The sequence below is a fragment of the Castor canadensis genome, chromosome 2 (genome assembly GCF_047511655.1).
Source record: "Castor canadensis chromosome 2, mCasCan1.hap1v2, whole genome shotgun sequence".
NCBI lineage: Eukaryota > Metazoa > Chordata > Mammalia > Rodentia > Castoridae > Castor > Castor canadensis.
In genome coordinates, this window is record NC_133387.1 from 134,983,998 (window position 1) to 134,998,215 (window position 14,218).

Below are 14,218 nucleotides of genomic sequence, written 5' to 3' on the forward strand. Positions count from 1 at the left end.
TTGTGATCCTTCCACTTTAGCTCTCAAATGCTGGTATTACTGGCATGAGCCACTACATTAAGTGCTATTAATAATAGCATCACAGCAGAATTAAGTCACAGATATTAAAAAGAAGGGAAGATCATATTTCTTTTTCCTTTTGGGAAAAAAAGATACTCAGGCCAGGTGCAAGTGCACTAATGACTATTAGTACTCAATGAACTCAGTAAAAGTAAGTGTCATATAGAACAAAAGCCTAAGTCTACACAACAGAAAGAACACTATCTTCTAAAAAGTATTTCAATTTCCTCTTGAGTAGCTGCCAATAATCAAGGCTTACCTCCTCGGGGTTGTAGTTATGGAGCTGGCTGTGAATAATGAACTGTAGCCAATCATTTGCTTTGGCACATTCTCTAAGGTAAGATGTGCTCAGTGTCATATTGTGGAGCCTGCAGAACTGTACCACTAATGCCCACTGGCTGCTAGATTCACTGGAAAGCCTATATTAGAATTAGGGATGGGGTTGTAGAGAAAAAGATCTTATTAGAATATAACTCTAGTTTGAAACTGGAAACTTAAATAAAACTTAATAAACTTAACCACAGTGTATTCTCTAAAAAGCCTTTCAAACAAGGGCTTGGGGGGAGGGGGTTCAGCAGCAGAACACTTAGGATGTTTGAGGCCCTGAGTTCAATCCCCAATACCACAAAAATAAAAAAATTAAATTAAAAAGTCTTTCAACAAATACCAAATATTTATTAGGCTACTTTGGAAAAAAAAAGATTCTTAAGCTGATAGAGCAGAACCACTTTCCTAGTGTACAACTCATACAGTCCCCAAATCATCAACCAAGTTATCTATTCTACTAGCTATATGTATCATCCTTAGGAGAACTGAAAAAATAGCCACTCAAATTTTCTGATGCTTAATTCTCTTCCGTGATTCACTTTAGAGTACTCGGAGCTCTGGTAGGTGCCTGGGCCCCCTGACATATTCCTGCTGCAAGCAGGATACTACTGAGATGTGTGATATGAGTGTATTCCCAGGGGCATGAAAAGATGGCATGAATGTGCTTTTGTGGATAGAAACTCTGACATACATCCATTATCAGATGATATATGATAGGAAGAAAAGCTAAGGACATTACTTAAAATCATGTTTTGTGAAACCCATCCTACATCTTCTCCAATTATTATTATTATTTTATTTTTTTTTTTGTAGTGCTGAGGTTTCAGCTCATGCTTGCTAAGCAGGCATTCTACCACTCAAGCCAGTCAACCAGCCCTTTTTTTTTGAAAAATTTTGAAACGTCTCTTTTTATGTCTTTCAACACATAGGCATAGTTGTTTTAGCCTGTGTCTTTTGTTTATTTGAACAGAGTCTCTCTGGGTCTGTTTCTGTTATTTCTTTTTTGGCAGTGCTGGGACTTGAACTCAGGACCTCATACTTTCTAGGCTAGCACTCTACTTGCCACTCCACCAGCCCTCTGCAATTATTTCAACATATAACACTTGAAAGGATTCTCTGACCTGCATCTCTAAAGAGGGAATCACTATTGGCAAGATGTAATAAAATAATTCTTCATTTATTTAGTGTCTGCTATTTGCTGCATGAGTAAGATCAGGTCTAGGAGGATTTTGGTGAAAACACCAGAGGTACTGGCAGAAAAACTAGACCAACAGAGGCTGGCATAAGCTTATTAGATAAGACACTGGACTGCACTCACAAACCTCTTTATTTCTTGCTGCTGAATGCTGTTCCATATACCTTCTTCTAAGAGAACAAGCAATTCTTCTATGGTTGCCTTTTCACCATCTGCCAGTTTAGACAATTTTTCAACTATAAGAAACAAACAAAAATTGAGTGGGGCACAATGTACACATCTGTAACCCTGGTTACACAAGAAGCTGAGGCAGGTGAATCACTTGAGCCCAGAAACGTGAGAACAGTCTGAGCAACATAGTGAGACTATGTTTCAAAAAAACAAAACAAAACAAACGACAAGAAAAAAAAATACACACATATGTGGTTAAGAGAAAACATCAAGATTTGGGAATTTTTACTTATTTATTTTTTTTTGGTGGCACTGGGGATTGAACTCAGGGCCTATTGCTTGTTAGGCAGGTACTCTTACCGCTTTGAGCCACAACACCAGCCCAATACCTAGGCATTTTTGTTTGAATAATGTGACCTGGGGTCACTTAAAACCAATTAAAGTACCCAAGAAAGTGAGATAAGAACACACACTCTGCAGGGAAAGGAACAAACAGGAAAGTAATTGTCTCCTCCCCACCCACTCACAATTCGATGCTTTATACCTATTCACCCATTCTCTAAACAAAACAATTCACATAAGGAAAAAAATACTACAAACCTAGAGACTCTTTGATAAAGCTGTACTGAGCATCTTCGTTTCTATACTTGTAGCTCAAAATTATATTTGCCACTTTCATATCAACTCTGAGCTTGAGGCTGTCAAGGCCAAGCAATTCTAAGAAGCAAACACAGGCAGCTCCTACTGAAGGTATGTGGAAGGAAGAGAGTCCTAGGACATAGGCTTCCTTGCCTACTTGCTGGATCCTGAAAAACAAAGAAATCAAAATCCTATCAGCACATAAAAATTATCTCTCTAGGAAAAAGAAAATGGAATTACATCAAGGATATATTGAGGGCCAGATACGAGACTTTTCATATCCACCCCCTTCCCATTTGGCTCACATTTGGGTTCTAGCCATTTAATTGTCTTCTGGCTCTGTAGCTCACAATCCCTAAAGATTAACCTTCTCCTAACAACCTACTCAAGATTATTCCTGCTTCCAACCTCACCCAGAAGAAATGGAGCAGATATCAAAAAGACTGTCAACTGATCTTATCAATTAGGAGAAAGAATACAAACTACCAAGAAAAATCAAGACCACTTAAAGTCTGACATCTTAAAGCACATTTTAAAGGACTCAAAAACACATTTCAGGCTGGGTATCAGAGGCTCATGTCTGTAATCCTAGCTATGTAGGAGGCAGAGATCAGGAGGATTGTGTTCAAAGTCAGCCTGGGGAAATACTCTGCGAGACTGTATCTCAAAAATACCCATCACAAAAAGGGCTGGCAGAGTGGCTCAAGATGAAGGCCCTGAGTTTAAGCCATAGTACTGCAAAAAAAAAAAAAACCCAGAACAAAACAAAACAAAAAAACACATTTCAGGGCTGGGGATATAGCTCAGTGATAAAGCACTTGCCTAGCAGGTACAAGGCTCTGGGTTCAATCCCCAGCTCTGAAAAAAATACATATATATATAAAATAAATAAACATTTCAAATGTGCATTACTTTGTTAATTATAAAATAAGTCAAAAATAAATCTATGTTTATCTGTTGATTATATCAAGTACTCCTCCCAACTGTGTACTTTATAAAAGAAAGTGTTTTTGTTTTGTTTTGTTTTTGATGGTACAGAGGTTTGAATTCATAGCCCTGTGTTTGCTTGGCAGGTGCTCTACCACTTGAGCCATGCTGCCAGCCCTAAAAGAAGTATCTTAAAATACAAAATTCATACCCCATTACAGAATTATTCCTCTGGAGTAACTACTGATACTTGACAAAGCTCCCACATAAAATGTACCTTTTAAGATATATTTTTCCCATTCACAAAAATCACACAAAATGCCAACAACCTGGAACACAATGAAAAGTACAACCAAAAAAACTTCAAATCATCCAAATGTAATCACTGTTAACCGTGGTACAGTAAATTTGCCTTATTCACAGATTTATTACATGCTATTTTAACTATGGTGTTTTAATGCAGTTTTAAGTACATTTAAAAAAAAAAGCTGGGCGCTGGTGGCTCACACCGGTTGTCCTAGCTACTCAGGAGGCAGAGATCTACAGGATCACAGTTCAAAGCCAGCCCAAACAAAATAGTTCAAGAGAACCTATCTCAAAAACACCCAACATAAAATAGGACTAACAGAGTGACTGAAGTGGCAGAGCGCCTGCCTAGCAAGTGTGAAGCCCCGAGTTCAAACCCCAGTACTGCCAAAAAATAAGTTTCAAAAACAAAAATTTTAAATTCCCACACATGCATTACGCAGTTAAGTTGATGCAGAGAAGCTCTCTCAGTCTCGAGTTACCAGTTTTCTTGAAAACTGTATGATCTGCTGTTTCCTTCCCATACTTTTGTGAAAACATGCCTCCCCAAAAGTAAATGGCTCCCCAAAAGCAAAGAAAGTTAATGCACTTTATTTGATAAAGTGATTTGCTGAAAGACAGCATGTCTTTAGCAGAAGTTGGGCATCATGGAAAAATGAGTCGAGTACGAGCAGTGTAACACTGAACATTTGTGGTTTTTCCTCCAAGGTGGTCTCCTTGGAACTATATACTCACGGATACCAAGGGTCTGCTGTGTATATTTCTAGGCATTTCTAAAATGTGTGGGGAAAATACTGATATCCCTTTTTGGTTTTTTTTTTTTAATTGGTGGCTCAGGGCCTACACCTTGAGCCACTCCACCAGCCCTTTTTTTTTTGATGGGTTTTTTCCCGAGATAGGGTCTCTTGAACTATTTGCCCAGGGTGGCTTCAAACCTCGATCCTCCTGATTACTGCCTCCTAAGTAGCTAGGGTTACAGATGAGAGCCACCAGCACCTGGCAGATATCCTTTTGTTAAGAGTACAAATTGGTCATTCTCATTCTCACTCTAGCGATAACCTTCTTTCAGTCAGTCCATTGAAAGTGTATTCCCTTCTTAATAAACTTTATTTTTACTATTAAAAAGTACAAATTATGTTTTAAATACTTACAGCTGCTTGGGAACCTTGCTCTTGGTTAATTCTTGGGCCAGAAAGGTACCAAAGGCAAATGATGGGCGCCCATGATGTAAATAATAAGCAAAATTCAGACGTTCCACTATAGCGTACTTATTCACCAGGTCAGGGCTAGAGAAATGTGGAAGATGACTTGATGTATCTGGGAGAGAAAGTGAAGCAATATTAATCCTCTGTACTTCATCATGATTAATATCAGACTTGCTTCAATGATAAAAGAAAACTATTTGCTATAAACATTTTGTACCGCTATATATTTTGTGTCACTTTGAATCTTCCAAACACAGTAGTTTTACTTCAGTATATGGGGTAGCTTGCATTTTATACAAAAATGTGTACCCTAGAAGTTGCATGAAAGCTTTGTACTCTCCCCCCACATTGAATCTACTTGTAATTTTATTTGCTTCCTTCTCCTTAGATTCTCTTAGGATCGTCCTAGCTACTCAGGAGGCAGAGATCTACAGGATCACAGTTCAAAGCCAGCCCAGACAAAATAGTTCAAGAGACCCTATCTCAAAAACACCCAACATAAAATAGGGTCATTAATGCTTGTCCCACTGGCAGTGAGGCCCTCAGCCAAAGCTGTAATTCAGAAACCACAGCATCATAGAAGAAAAATTCCCTTAACAAAATATCATGGAGCACCTTAGTTGACATGGTCCTCAAGAGATCATGTAGCCTGGTTTACTCATTTTACGAGAAGTACAAATCTGGAGAAGGGAGGTGATTCATCCAAAGCACTCAACAGGTTAGAGACAAATAGCCTTATAGTTACAATTTAATGTCAACACCAATACTCATAACTTTTATGATACTGTATTGCAAAAAGAGAGATTTCTGGAAAGGGAGAAATATAAACAGACAGGTACATATTATATTTCCCACCAAGTACAGCAGTAATAACCTACTACACTGACATTTAACTCACAGTATGTTTTCAAGGGCTGGTGGAGTGGCTCAAGTGGTAGAACAGGCTTCTTAGCAAGCATGAGGCCCTGAGTTCAAACCTAGTACCACCAAAACCCACCTCAGACATACTCAAGCTACCAACACAGCAGAAAGCACAAAATGTGTATCTGTTAAAAAAAAGTTTTCAATTAGTTTCCTGGAAAGTATTTTCCATTGGACTGTGCCTTCATTTTTAAAATAGAAAGCACTGAAAAAATGGATTGGCTTTATATGTGTTTATTAACTTCTACCCCCCATGCTATTAAAATGCTTCTAAAGCAAGAAGTATTGTAATAACTTACCTCCTATTGCTAGTGTGTTGGCAGACTGCCAGCCAAACAATCTACTGGGATCAAAGGGTGATAAGGACTGGAAAAGAGGAAAAGTCAATTAATCAAAAGCTCATTGATTCTAAAATAAATAAACAAAATGATATGATAAGGTTTCAATTTGCTTCCCTCCTCAAATGTAATACAAAATCTGAGGGTGTGACTCAGTAGTAGAGTGCTTTCCCAGTTTGTGTGAATCCCTAGGTTTGATACCCAGCATCAAAATAAGATTAAAATTTCTCTCTCTGAACATCAATTCTTTGAATACAGCTAAAAGTAAAAAAAAGTAACAAATTTCTGTTTTAATAAAAATGCTAACTGCGTTCCTTTCAAAAATTCTCCTTACTTCAAGAGATGTCTGCAAGGCTGGTGGAGTGGCTCAAGTGGTAGAGTGCCTGCCTAGCAAGCATGAGGTCCTGAGTTCAAAGCCCAGTACCACCAAAGCAAAACAGAGATATCTGCAAAGTACGCTTTTGGCAGAAACAGCATCAATTATAATGTAAAACCGCTTTTAGAAATGCTTTTGGCATCAAAAGGCAAGAGGACAAAAAGGATACAAAATATTACCAAGTAAACAAGACCAATAAATTAAGATAAGAGAAGGAAAGGAAAGAGTAAGAAGACTAGATCAGTGGTTGATGGAATTTGACAACCAACATCATCAACAATGACAAATGAAAAATGGTGGACTATGGTCAATAAGAAAAGTATTGGCAGAAGAGAGTAGTGGGGAGCACAAAAAAAGCCAAAATCTACTGAGCTAGACAATGTACTTGGTGACATAATAGGCTTACATTCTGGACCAAGATCCTAATTTCATGGCATTCCAGCAACAAGCAGTTCTCACAGACCAGCACCAGTCTGCAGAACATACTTTTGAGTAGCACCAGCCCATCCTCAGAATTATTTTCATTAAGAGTAAGAGAGATTTCTGTACTTTTATAGAATTACAGAGCACACGAGAATGTTTATGTCAGAGAAAAAAAGGGCCTTTTAACTGAAAAAAGAAGTTGAATAAGAATCTGGGAATCTGTGAATTCCTTTGAAATATAAGCAAATTATTGCCTATGTGCAAATTTTCTGAACATAGGGTCCAAAGCTTAATTTTGCTTTGTGTAAGTGTGAAATGCCTACCACTTAAAAGAGGTAGAGTGTTTTCTGTTTTCCTGCTGAACTCTGACTGATGCATATACAAACTGCTTCCTAAATACTGTACCTGAATGAGGTGGTAGAGTGTAATATCAGGTGGCAGAACACTAGGAGAAGAGTACTGAGGAAAAAGAGCAGTTTTTAGCTTCGGGTAAGGAGTTAAGGCCATCTTCAAGAGTTGAGGATCTACTTTCTTTGAAGAGTTCTCATTTTCTTCATTCTGAACAACCTAAGTAAAAGAGTTAATAGATGTAATGTTCAAATAGTAAATAGTTAAAAAGATTTAAAAACAAGTTACTAGAGAAAATGACTCCTAGTGAAACAGCATTAGTAAAGTAGTAATACTTTAACAGTTCTATATATATCTAAGACAAACTGTGTAGCTTTGGACTAGAAATTTAATATTAGGCCTCAGTTTCTTAATCTGCAAAATTAAGATGAGCTAGATGGGTTGTTTTCAAACTGTATGCTGTTTGACAAAAGGCACTACTACTATAACGTTTAAAGCATTTAAATTTAGTATCCAAAACTATAAGAGTAGATGATTCCTAAGTCCATCCCCCATAGCTCTGACATTATTCTATGATTCTAACTTCTGAAAGGTGTTGAAACACAGAGGAAAAAATAAGTTAACCATACAGGTAAGTATACAACAACAATCTAAAAGAGGTGATATTAAACTATTACCAGGAAGAAACTCCTGAAGATTAGATATTGTGCAGCATTAGTAAGTTCCCTCTAATCATGCACACTGTATCTTCAAAAAGCAAGGATGAGCATACTTCCACTTGGTCCCTCAAAGGGTGTATATAGGAAACTAAAGATGATACTTTATATTTTACCCCTCTAGAGAGAGCCACAAATCTAAACTATACAACTTTCAGAAGCAATCAGACCCTAAAAACAAAACTTGGAGTTACAGAAATCACATTAAAGGGAAAAAAAAGAATCTGTACAATCCATTAGTTCCCTCTCAACTTATGATTTTTTTAAACTCACCTATTTGACGTTCTTTAATACTTTAAAATGGTTATATTTTAGTATCAAGTGAGAGCTAGAAAATCCAGATATATCTGCTGAATTTAAAATGAGAGGTATGTTGCCATAAAATGTTAAAGTGCCATCCATACCTGGCTGACACCCCCAGGAGCATACATGGTTGTAGCAAGGGCCAGGAGGGTGTGCCCTTCCAACAGCATACTGCTTACACTGGCCTGATTGGTGGGAATCAGAATCTGGGCATTTGCAAGGCTAGCCTGGAAGATCAGTTTGGGGTCTGAAAAATAAAAGAGTTTTTTTTTCTCCTTAAAAGGTAAATACTAAATTAAGAAGTACATAATTTTGAGAAAGAAATATTTAACTATACACAGTAATAAAGACCTTCTAAGTTTAAAAGCAATGGAAAGACATAAATGAAGGAAAAAAAATGAAAGATCTGTCTTCATAAAAATAAAGATTTCAAACAAAGAAAACTGATAGGGAGAAAAGTTACAGCAAATGACAATCTAAGAATTAATGCCCTCAGCAAAAAGCTTATGCAAATCAATACCAAAAATACCACAAAAGATAAATTGGCACAATGAATCCCCCCATACAATGAATCTATGCTAATAAAAATGGAAAAAAAAAAAAAACTAACAGGTAAATGGACAAAAGCAATAACTAACTTACAAAGAACAAAATAAGAACTGAAGGTGTGGCTGCAAGGCAGTAGAGTACCTGCCTAGCAAGCTCAAGGTCCTGAGTTCAAATCCCAGTACCACAAAAATAAATAAATAAATATGTATGTATGTATGTATATGTATACATTAATTAGATGCTACATATCCTTTATCAAATCAGTAATAATTTAAAAAAATCACCATCATCATGCACTGGAGTTGGTCAAGGTATGTAAAGACTGAGACTTCTGAATGAAATGGTACAACCTCAATGGACAGTAATCTGGCCTGATGGCAATTACCTTCAAAACATGAATAACAACCTTTGACTCAGTAATTTTGTATCTAGAAACCGATCTGTACTAAGAAATTAATCTGAAACAAGGGCAAAACATTTTATGTTACAATAACATAAAAATTGAAAACAGCTTCATTGTCAAAAAAATGAGTGACAATAAATTAAGGGCCTATCCACAGAATGATTTTTTTTCTGTTTTTAATTATTTTTCTGATAGAGTCGTGCATTTTTGCCCAGGCTGGCCTTGACAGTGATCTGCCCAATCTCCACCTCCCAAGTAACTGGAATTACAGGTGTGAACCATCACACCTGGTCACAATGAAATAATTTTACTTTCTCACTCCATCTATCTATTATCTATCTACCTACCTTTCTCCTTTCTGTCTTTATTTTTGCAGTACTGGGGTGTAAATTTAGGGCCTCTCTGTGATTCCTTAGGCAGGTGCTCTACCACTTGAGCTACACCCCCAGTCTTCAGAATGAAGTATTATGTTGACATTTAAAATGGTCATTGTCTGGTCAGGTGTCATGGTACAGGCCTGTCATCCTGGTACTTGGCAGGCTGAGGCAGGAAAATCCTGAGTTTGAGGCCAGCCTGGGCTACAAAGTGAGACCATGTCTCAAAACAAACAAATAAAATGACCATTGTCTCTAAGAATGTACGAAATTTTCATATTACATAAAAAAGCAGTATAAGAAGATGTTTCTTGTTTTATCCCTAGCAACTCAGCAAATATTTGTCAGATGCATAAAATACAATATAGAATAAGTATGAAAAGAAAGTGCCAAGAAAATAACTAGAATAAAATACATGAAAATATTATCAATGGTTACCTAAGGGTGGTTATTTTCCTATATATCTATGCTACCTATGAAGGTTTTTACACCTTGATAATTGTCTGTGACTTCCTTTCTTAAAAAAACTTTACAATGGAATTTTAGTATTTTATAGTGAATACCCAAAAATAAAAAACAAAAATTCCACATTATGAAAATAATTGCTGGTTTGAAGAGAAACGTGGCATTATATAAAAGTTAAGATTAGCTTTGCCTTTATAGTTGCTTGGCCTGTCCCCTTTCCCGTAATTCTGGGATAGCATTAGCTAGCAAAGCCTTAGAGGTAACAGGATTTTTCTGTCTGAGTAAAACCAGAGCATGGCTCTGTATTAGCAGTTCCCTTACAGAGGGCACAAGAATACCACATTTCTCTTTTCATTCCATTAGGAGCTCCTTACTAAAAGATTCAGGGGTGTAGTTAAGTATGCAAGAGGCCCTGAGCTCAATCTCTATCACTGCGAAATGAATGAATGAATGAATGAATGAATAAATAAATAAATAAATGTAATAAATAAAATGTTCAGAAGAGGCACCTAAAAAACACAAGACTTCCTTATGGCAAAGAGGTGTTACCCTACTAGAAAGCAAAAATTCAGTCCATGATAAACTGGCGGAATGACAGAAATGTGAAAATAGAACATAGGCTGAGGTGAGAGAGGGGGACATAACTACACAAGTTCTCCAAATCTGGCTTTTTTTGGCAGGCAAGAGGCTAAAATTTTTTGGTCTTCTGTTTTATAAGAAAGTGTGAGCCTGCATTACAAGTCAGATATCTGACTACAGTCAAATGATTTATATAAAGAGTTCACAAGTTAAATACCATTCAATAGACCCATTCTTTATCTAAAGAAATTTTTGTGCTTAATACAGTACAACCATACCTGTTAATTTACTGGAAACTTGCCGACACTGAACTAAAAATTCAAACCAAGGGTGAGCTTCAAGTAATTCTTTCTTTTCCAAAAAAGGACAATTTTCAGGACTAAGTCTGTATTTAAAGGAAAAAAAAAAAAAAACCTCAGATTAATATATAGGATAAGACAGTTATAACATGTTTACTTATGGGATAACTAGCAATGGAAAAACAAAATCTTGACACTGAGGAGGCCGATGTAGGAAGATCGCAACTTCAAGGCCAGCCTGAGTTACATAGTGAGAACCTGTCTCAAAAGAAAAAAAAAAATCTTGGAATTACAAAGTAAATATAACACAAAATATTCGCACTCTTACGTTTTACTTTACATTTTCTTTATGATCTGAAAGTAGAGAAAATTTTAGAGACAGATTTAGAGATATGTGTTTAGTACCATACCATGATAAAACTTTATCAACTCTAAAAAATTAACAGATACCTTGTACTTTAAAATATTTTGTATTTTTCTTGCTTTTATTAAAAATACTTTTTAGTATTTTTAAACTTAGAGGGGCTTGGTGTTTTGGTGGTACTGGGGTTTGAAGTCAGGGCTTCATGCTTGCTAGGCAGGCACTCTATCACTTGAGTCGCTCAGCCAGCCCTTTTAGTGTTGGGTGTTTTTGAGATAGGGCCTCGAAAACTATTTGCCTAAAAGTGGCTTTGAACCATAGTCCTCTTGATCTCCACCTGAGTAGCTAGGATTACAGGTGTGAGCCACTGGCACCCAGCTCAAACTCTGGAGGTTTTTAAAAACCTTTACACAACTACACATAGGCTAGAACTGAGGTCCTGGGTTCAATATCCAGACCTGCTAAAAAGAAAAAAAAGAAGCCTCAGTGGTTACCATCAGGAGTAACCATTCCAGAGAGTTTTTATGAAGATGAAATGAGTAAATGCATTAAATGACATTGTGAACATTTATATAGTATATCTGTCTATTTATGCAAGTTTTGAAGTTTATCTAATACTCCTTGCAGTAGCGACAGAACCAACACTGTTTAGCATTCTCCTGGTAATCAAAGTATCAAAGAATTCCAAGTGAACCTTTAAAAGCTTCCTCTAATTTTTTTCGTTTGTTTTAAACTTTTCAAAGCAGGTCTTTCATTTTGTTTATTTGCAGTGCTGGGATTGAACCCATGACCTTATACAAGCTAGGCAAGTGCTTTACTATTGAGAGACAATCCCCAGCCCTATTTTATTCTAATCTCAAAGTATTGAAAAGGTTAACAAGATGTTACAGGATTAATAAACAAAGAACACATATGCATTTAGTTGAAAGAGTCACTCAACTAAAAGAGGTACTGAGTGTTGAGGCGAGAAAAACTGCTTTCAAAAAAATCAGTATTTCTCATGTAAATGCTTCAAGTTTTCAGAAGTAGCATGAAAAGTCAGTTCTCAGTGCTCACTTGTAGTAGTCAAGGTAGACATAAAGAAGATGCTGCAGACCATGCTCCAAACAGTAGAGAATGAGTTGAGAATGGAAATCCCAACCTTCCTTGGACTTGTAGTTTTGAACAGGTAGGGTATCTTGTATTATACCTCCAATACGGCTCAGTCTTAGGAGAAAGAGTTCAAAGTCTTCTAGTTCAGATGCAAGAAAAATCCCATTCCTATGAGGCAGGTTTTAGGGATGACAAGTTAAAAGTTGCTAGGTTCAGAACAGACTAAATCACTTGCACTGTTTAAAATATCAACTACTTAAAATGTAAGTATTTTCAAAGTAAGGCTGTCACTTCTTACTCTATAAATATGATGATTCATATTTTTTGCTAGTTTCCTGTAAACATTTATATACCACTGTAGAACAGAATTAAAGGCAGCAATTGCATTCTCAGGTTATCTCTGATATTTCAAAAACCTAAACTAAGCTCTTTCTGTTTTTCCTCTTTCGTTGAAACTGTAAAACCTACTGTGACAAGTTATTAATTCTAAAGCTGGAATTAACAGCTCTCAGAATTAATGATTCTGAGAGCTGAGACAGTCATCAAAATACCCACAGAATTACTAGGAAGCTAAGACAATTTAAACAGACCAACTATTAAAAGGAGAGGAAATTTACATTTAAATACTACTTTTAAACACATCACCTACATTATACAAATGAGGATGTGCTTGTGCTAGTATCCCTCTCCTCAGATCTAAACTTCACTCCTCATCCTGCTCTGTGATCTTGTACCCTCATCTGTCTGGACTGCAGGATAAGGCAAGGCCCCAGTGCCCTAGGGCTTCTGTTTTGGTTCACCCCAGTGAGAGGGCTCCATCTGTAGATGAGTCAGAAAGAAGATGATGGATGTAGCCTGGCTTCCCCTATTCTGGGACTATTAGTTGGCTGATGCCTTCCATTAAGGGCCACAACTCATGTGAAGCAGTCCTCTTGGTCTCTGTAATTATTTTTCCTCTGTTGTCTGAAGCCTTTTAAAGTACAAAGTCGTACTCCCAAGGTCACAGGGCCTCTTCCAAACTTTTATACCTTCTCATTTGATATTTAGGTTTTAAAATCTGCCTGGAAATGATTTAATGTATAAGGAAGGGGTCCAATTCCCTTTCCCTGCTAAATGCTTATTCAGTTATTCCAGTCCCATTTACCACTCCTTCCCCACTGTTTTGCAGTGCCACCTTTGTTATATATAAAATGATCACACATGTATAGGCCTGTTTTGTGCTCACTCTTCTGTTCAACTAATCTATTTGATTCTTCCATTGTCTTAACTGCTACAGCTTCAAAGTTAGGGCACATTCTTTTTCAGAGTTCTTCTTGACCCTCTGCATTTCCACATAAATATTTTAAATTGACTTGTTACAACTCACACACACACACACACACACAAGCTGGAATTTTTATTAAGACCATGCTGTATCTAAAGAGCACTTTGTGAAGCGCTTGTGACCACAGGCTTGTCTTACTCAAAATCTAAAAAAGAAGGTTATATTTTTTTTATCATTAAGTATAATGTTGGCCAGACTGTTTTTTAAAAACACTAATCTTTCAAGTTAAGGGTCACTGCATCTGTGCAGGGTGGTATGATTTCCCCCCTTTTAATCAGTTTATATAATAGGTTTTGTTAATTTATTAATCTCCTAATTGATGTTAAACCATAGATATATTAGTTTTTTAAACAATCAAATGCTAAGGCAAAATATTTCATAAGTATACAAGTTCTATAATATCTTTAATAAATGTGAAGAGCATGCAGTATAATAGAGATGACAATGAATAGAAAATAAGGGTTAAAGATTTAACTCTCCACATCTTCAAGTTGGGTAGGACAACACAGCATAACTA

General features: G+C 36.6%; 1 protein-coding gene across 12 annotated transcripts in view; it reads right to left on the reverse strand.

The window, feature by feature from the left end:
* Positions 1 to 14,218, reverse strand: part of Spg11 (SPG11 vesicle trafficking associated, spatacsin) — a 75,938-nt gene that overhangs the window by 25,762 nt on the left and 35,958 nt on the right. For all 12 annotated transcript variants that reach the window (XR_012445440.1, XR_012445442.1, XR_012445441.1 and 9 more), the window contains 9 exons: positions 12,342 to 12,545; positions 10,904 to 11,010; positions 8,357 to 8,502; positions 7,294 to 7,455; positions 6,051 to 6,117; positions 4,777 to 4,942; positions 2,354 to 2,559; positions 1,710 to 1,818; positions 320 to 479 (listed from right to left, as the gene is read on the reverse strand). Coding sequence is in view for 9 of the 12 variants with exons in the window: in XM_074065859.1 (XP_073921960.1) it covers positions 320 to 479; positions 1,710 to 1,818; positions 2,354 to 2,559; positions 4,777 to 4,942; positions 6,051 to 6,117; positions 7,294 to 7,455; positions 8,357 to 8,502; positions 10,904 to 11,010; positions 12,342 to 12,545 (1,327 nt within the window). In the remaining 3 variants the exon portion in view is untranslated. The remainder of the gene's footprint in view (positions 1 to 319; positions 480 to 1,709; positions 1,819 to 2,353; positions 2,560 to 4,776; positions 4,943 to 6,050; positions 6,118 to 7,293; positions 7,456 to 8,356; positions 8,503 to 10,903; positions 11,011 to 12,341; positions 12,546 to 14,218) is intronic.